General features: G+C 47.5%; 1 protein-coding gene across 1 annotated transcript in view; it reads right to left on the bottom strand.

The window, feature by feature from the left end:
- The window catches only part of LOC123760882 (protein Wnt-4), a 100,422-nt gene extending 95,146 nt beyond the window's left edge, over positions 1-5,276 (bottom strand). Inside the window, exon 1 of the mRNA XM_069329414.1 lies at positions 2,580-5,276. Coding sequence (XP_069185515.1) covers positions 2,580-2,656 — 77 coding nt within the window. The 5' untranslated portion in view covers positions 2,657-5,276. The remainder of the gene's footprint in view (positions 1-2,579) is intronic.
- Positions 5,277-6,645: the final 1,369 nt, after the last annotated feature.

Below are 6,645 nucleotides of genomic sequence, written 5' to 3'. Positions count from 1 at the left end.
TAAGGTTGTGGTTGAGAAAATAACAATGTCTGCTGACTGTACTGTAATTATAACTCTGTTATGTAATTAGTGTTCTGTACTCTTAATGTACTCTTTCCCCTATAATAAATGTACTACCATTTACGAGTGAATCACATGAGTGATTGATGGATTGATCAACATAACTGTTGCACGAAGACATCACATTAGGTGATGAGTATTGATGATGAGTCACAATAACGGCGTTGATGATATGAGGTCAAAACACAGACCAGGTGATGAGTCGTCTCCTCATCTTGCGGGGGGGGGGGGGTTGAGCTCTGGCTCTTTGGTCCCGCCTCTCAACCGTCAATCAACAGGTGTACAGGTTCCTGAGCCTACTGGGCTCTATCATATCTACACTTGAAACTGTGTATGGAGTCAGCCTCCACCACATCACCCCCTAATGCATTCCATTTGTCAACCACTCTGCCACTGAAAAAGTTCTTTCTAATATCTCTGTGGCTCATGTGGGTACTCAGTTTCTATCTATCACTCACACACGACGCGGCAAATCTCCAATATGGTGTAAATCAGGACTTTCAACGGGCCACAGATAAAAAAATATGATGTTTAATAATAGTAAGGTTCAGCTCCTGCCCTGTGGAAAATAGGACAATGTAAAAACGGAAACCAATGATACAATGGAATCAAATCCCATTATACAACGAAAAAACAATACAAGGGATCTAGGAGTAATCAGGTCGGAAGATCTTACCTTCAAGGAACACAATAAAGTAGCCGTCATGACAGCAAGAAAAATGACAGGTTGGACAACAAGGACCTTCCACACTAGAGATGCTATACCAGTGATGATGCTTTTCAAGACGCTAGTGCTCTCTAGGGTGGAATATTGTAGCACTCTAACAGCCTCCATTTAGAACATTTGAAATTGCTGACCTGGAGAGCGTGCAAAGATCCTTTACCGCTAGAATTCACTCTGTAAGTCATCTACATCATTGGGACCTATTAAAAGTTTGAAATCTGTATTCTCTTGAGCACAAGCGAGAGATATTTAATAATTTACACGTGGAAAATATTAGAGGGGCTGGTCCCAAACCTGCACACAGAAATAACATCACATGAGACCAGAAGACATGGCAGGATGTGCAGAATACTCCCGTTCAAGAGCAGAGGTGCAACAGGTACTCTGAGAGAGAACTCTATCAACATCAGAGGCCAGAGACTATTCAACACGCTTCCACTACACATAAGGGGCATAACTGGCCGACCCCTCACAGTGTTCAAGAGAGAACTATCAACATCAGAGGCCCGAGACTGTTCAACACGCTTCCACTACACATAAGGGACATAACTGGCCGACCCCTCACAGTGTTCAAGAGAGAACTATCAACATCAGAGGCCCGAGACTGTTCAACACGCTTCCACTACACATAAGGGACATAACTGGCCGACCCCTCACAGTGTTCAAGAGAGAACTATCAACATCAGAGGCCCGAGACTGTTCAACACGCTTCCACTACACATAAGGGACATAACTGGCCGACCCCTCACAGTGTTCAAGAGAGAACTCGCTAAGCACCTCCAAAGAATACCTAATCAACCAGGCTGTGATTCACACGTCAGAATGCGAGCAGCCACGTCCAACAACCTGGTTGACTAGACGACCTACTGGGAGGCCTGGTCGGAGACCGGGCCGTGGGGACCTTTTATGCTCAAAACCTTCATATGGTACCCACAAGGTAACCTTTGTCGTGAATATTTAAGAAATCATTAGGGGGTCGAGCAATTCCAGTATCCCGGAGGGCTGCTAACGTGGTGCCGAGTTTTAGAAAATTCTCTCGATCACTCGAATCGACGTATTGATACCTAACATTTATTGTAGGAAATTTGCTTGAATCGATATTCGCAAACCCAATTCATTTACATCTAGTTAAGCATAGATTGCTATGCTTAACTAAGGGCTGTTAGCCTTTAACGAATTAACTCGTAATCTTTTCTAGGACATTTGAAGCAGTTAGGAAAAATTTACTGGTTAGGGAAATAGTTTTATAAAACAAGGTACCAGGTATCAGTGTTGGCGTGGGATAACGTGATTGTTTCAAGTGCAGGCGAGACATATACAAGAGGAGTTAGGGTGGATATAAGTATTAGCTGCCTCGTTTGAATAGACATTTTGTTGTTTAATATGTATTAGTTCTATACTAGAACTTATTACTAGAACTTGTATTAATATACAAGTGCTTGTATAGTGACACCATACAAGTCAGGCATTATATTAGTTCACTATCATCCCACTTTGAGAGCAGTGGGGCAGTAGGTAATACCATACAACCATACCAATACCAACCACCCAACCACACCACCAACCACCCATACCACCACATCACCCACCCACCACCCAACCACCCATACCACCACATCACCCACCCACCACCCAACCAACCATACCACCACCAACCACACTACCACCTAATCAATCACCACCAACCAAGCACACCACCCACCAACCACCCAACCACACGACCACTACCCAACCACACCACCAACCACCCAACCACACCACCAACCACCAACCATACCAGAGGCAGAATACTCACGCTGGGGGAGTGATGGCGACGTAGGCGACAACTATGGCGACCAGGAGAGAGAAGCGACAGGTGGTGGCGGCAACCATGGTGGTGACGACGACTCCGAGCCGCCGCCCTCACCACGACCCGTCGACCTGACGCCTCCAGTGACACATGACTGGACGACCCTCCCACGTCCTCTCTCGCTCTCTCTCTCTCTCTCTCGCTCTCTCTCTCTCTCTCTCCTCTCACGTGTTTGGCCTCGTGCGCGCGTGGCTTGTTTGCACGTGTTACGGGGAACTTTTCTTAATTGTTTGCACGTGTTATGGGGAAATTGTTTCCACGTGTTATGGGGACTTTTCTTAATTGTTTGCACATGTTATGGGGACTTTTCTTAATTATTTGCACGTGTTACGGGGACTTAATTGTTTGCACGTGTTATGGGGGACTTTTCTTAATTGTTTGCAAGCGTTACGGGAACTTTTCTTAATTGTTTGCAAGTGTTACGGGAACTTTTCTTAATTGTTTGCAAGTGTTACGGGAACTTTTCTTAATTGTTTGCACGTGTTACGGGAACTTTTCTTAATTGTTTGCACGTGTTACGGGAACTTTTCTTAATTGTTTGCACGTGTTACGGGGAACTTTTCTTAATTATTTGTACGTGTTACGGGGAACTTTTCTTAATTGTTTGCATGTGTTATGGGGAACTTTTCTTAATTGTTTGCACGTGTTACGGGGACTTAATTGTTTGCACGTGTTACGGGGAAATTGTTTGCACGTGTTATGGGGAACTTTTCTTAATTGTTTGCACGTGTTACGGGGAACTTTTCTTAATTATTTGCATGCGTTATGGGGAACTTTTCTTAATTGTTTGCATGTGTTATGGGGAACTTTTCTTAATTGTTTGCACGTGTTATGGGGAACTTTTCTTAATTGTTTGCATGTGTTACGGGAACTTTTCCTGTTTGAACGTATTTAAGGAACTTTTGGATCTTTAGCTTTATTTAAAGTATTTTCAGATTATTGTGAAATGACCGTCTTTCTGTTGATTGATCACACCAGTGATTTTCACTGTCTGTACTCAGATTTTCACTGCCTGTACTCGGATTTTCACTGCCTGTACTCAGATTTTCACTGCCTGTACTCAGATTTTCACTGCCTGTACTCAGATTTTCACTGCCTGTATATGGATTTTCACTGCCTGTACTCGGATTTCACTGCCTATATTCATATTTTCACTGCCTGTACTCAAATTTTTCACTGCCTGTACTCGGATTTTCACTGTCTGTACTCAGATTTCACTGCCTGTACTCAAACTTCACTGCCAGTATTCATATTTCACTGTCTGTACTCGGATTTTCACTGCCTGTACTAGGATTTCACTGCCTGTACTCAGATTTCACTGCCTGTATTCAGATTTTCACTGCCTGTACTCGGATTTCACTGCCTGTATTCAGATTTTCACTGCCTGTACTCAGATTTCACTGCCTGTATTCAGATTTCACTGCCTGTACTCAGATTTCATTGTCTGTACTCAGATTTCACTGCCTGTACTCAGATTTTCACTGCCTGTATTCAGATTTTCACTGCCTGTACTCAGATTTTCACTGCCTGTACTCGGCTTTTCACTGCCTGTACCCAGATTTTCACTGCCTGTACTCAGATTTTCACTGCCTGTACTCAGATTTTCACTGAATGTACTCGGTTTTCAGTACATGTAATCGGATTTCACTGCCTGTACTCAGATTTTCACTGCCTGTACCCAGATTTTCACTGCCTGTACTCAGATTTTCACTGCCTGTACCCAGATTTTCACTGCCTGTACTCAGATTTTCACTGCCTGTACTCAGATTTTCACTGCCTGTACCCAGATTTTCACTGAATGTACTCGGTTTTCAGTACATGTAATCGGATTTCACTGCCTGTACTCGGATTTCACTGCTAACTTGGCACTTGCTGACCTGTTGAAGCGAGGCGCCTCAACAGTGCTGGTTGGCAGTGGTATCGAATTGCTCGTTACCATGGTCGTTTGTCAATTGTTCTCAGTCAGTCAGCATATGTTGACAGCTTATTTCCACCGGTGGTTGCAGGCGGCGTTGTCACCTGTGTTGCACCCACCACTGGCAAGGGCTTGACAGCACGCGGTCAACGCTTGACGTAATTCACCGCGATCAATCTCACTCGATACGTTTAAATCTTTCACCGGAGGGGCGGCGTCGCGAGAGAGAGAGAGAGAAGGCGCTGTCACGCACGCACTCTCTCCCTTGCCTTCAAATACTCATTCCGGTAATACAGTGACGACGGGTCATCACCGGCACGATAGTATTGACCTGTATACACATGCACGGGGGGTAGAGCAGGGGGGGGGGGGGGCGCCGCCCCCGGCCGGCCACGTGTGTTTGGTATGAATTTATACGCAGAACGCACAGTTGGAGGGAGTTTGGCGTGCGGAGCGCAGGTGGGTTTGGTGAGTAGCGGGGGTGAGTAGCGGTGAGTAGCGAGGGGTGAGGGTGTATGGTGAGGCGCCAAGCGTGTGTCGGCTGCGTTTGATGGAGGGAGAATGTTGTACCCTTGTGTGTGTTGACCAGGTGAGGCGCCGCATGCGCACCTCACACACACACACACACACACACCTCTCCTGCCTCTCCCTCACTCGCTCTGGCGACCTCCTAGCGCATGCTCCTCCCTCCCCAAGGCTTCAAGAGTCTATACAACGCGAGTCAAGCCGACTGAGAGCTGCTATACGCCAGTAAGAACAGGAATACTCTTCAAGAGTTATATCTCCCGTCACTCCAGCTGGGTATATGGAAGGGCTGTGATTGGCTGCCGCGGCTCCAGTGGCGGGCCCAGTCGACCAATAGCCGCCAAGTGGGGGGCTGCCCCATGCCTCAGTGTTGCCAACGCCAGCAAGCGGGCAACCCGCTAATGAACTACATCAAAATACCTGTATTTTTCCCCCTCAAAACCCCCCATTCCGTTTTCCCCTGAATTAACGCCGTACCTTCCAACCAACGGAACCACGATATCAACTGCAATTGCTAACGAGCCTACCACCGTAGCAGCGTGTTGGGTTAACAACCAGCGTTGTATGAGCGTAATCAACGCTCACATCATCTCATTCAACGCCCAGCCGCCACACGCGACGCAGCTCTCCACATCCTCGGCTCTAAATCGCATGTTAACGCCAACACCTCCTTTAGGGGCTCGCCATAGACCGTGCTACATGGACACTTCGTTCTGAGTAGCTAAATCTGAGACAACACCTCCACCAGGAAGATGGATCCCATAGCCGCGAGATCCCGCACCGCGGGTGGGAAGCTTGTGGGATAGTTCCTGTCCCAGGTTGTCCCGGGATGTCCCAGGATGTCCCAGGATGTCTCGAGATGTCCCGGGATATCCCAGGATGTCTCGAGATGTCCCATGATGTCCCAGGATGTCTCGAGATGTCCCAGGATGTCCCAGGATGCGAAAGGATGTCCAGGGATGTCCCAGGATGTCCCAGGGATGTCCCAGGATATCCCAAGATATCCCAGGAAGTCTCGGGATGTCCCAGAATGTCCTAGGATGTTCCAGGATGTCCCAGGATGTCCAGGGATGTCCCAGGATGTCCCAGGATGTCTCAGGATGTCCCGGGATGTCCAGGATGTCCCAAGATATTCCAGCATGTCCCAGGATATCCCAAGATATCCCAGGATGTCCCAGGATATCCCAAGATGTCCCCAGAATGTCTTAGGATGTCCCAGAATATCCCAGGATGTCCCAGGATGCCCCAGGATATCCCAAGATATCCCAGGATATCCCAGGATGTCCCAAGATGTCACAAAAAGTCCTAGGATGTCCCAGGATGTCCAGGGATGCCCCAAGATATCCCAGCATGTCCCAGGATATCCCAAGATGTCCCAAGATATCCCAGCATGTCCCAGGATATCCCAAGATGTCCCAAGATATCCCAGAATGTCCCAAGATATCCCCGGATGCCCCAATATATCCCAGCATGCCCCAGCATGCCCCAAGATATCCCCGGGATGTCCCAAGAAGCTATTAGAGACCGTCCCGGGCCACCTGGGGCACACAGGGGCCCCTCTGGCCACCCAAG

The sequence above is a fragment of the Procambarus clarkii genome, chromosome 3 (assembly GCF_040958095.1).
Source record: "Procambarus clarkii isolate CNS0578487 chromosome 3, FALCON_Pclarkii_2.0, whole genome shotgun sequence".
Taxonomy (NCBI): Eukaryota; Metazoa; Arthropoda; class Malacostraca; order Decapoda; family Cambaridae; genus Procambarus; species Procambarus clarkii.
This window is presented reverse-complemented; position numbering and strand designations above follow the sequence as displayed.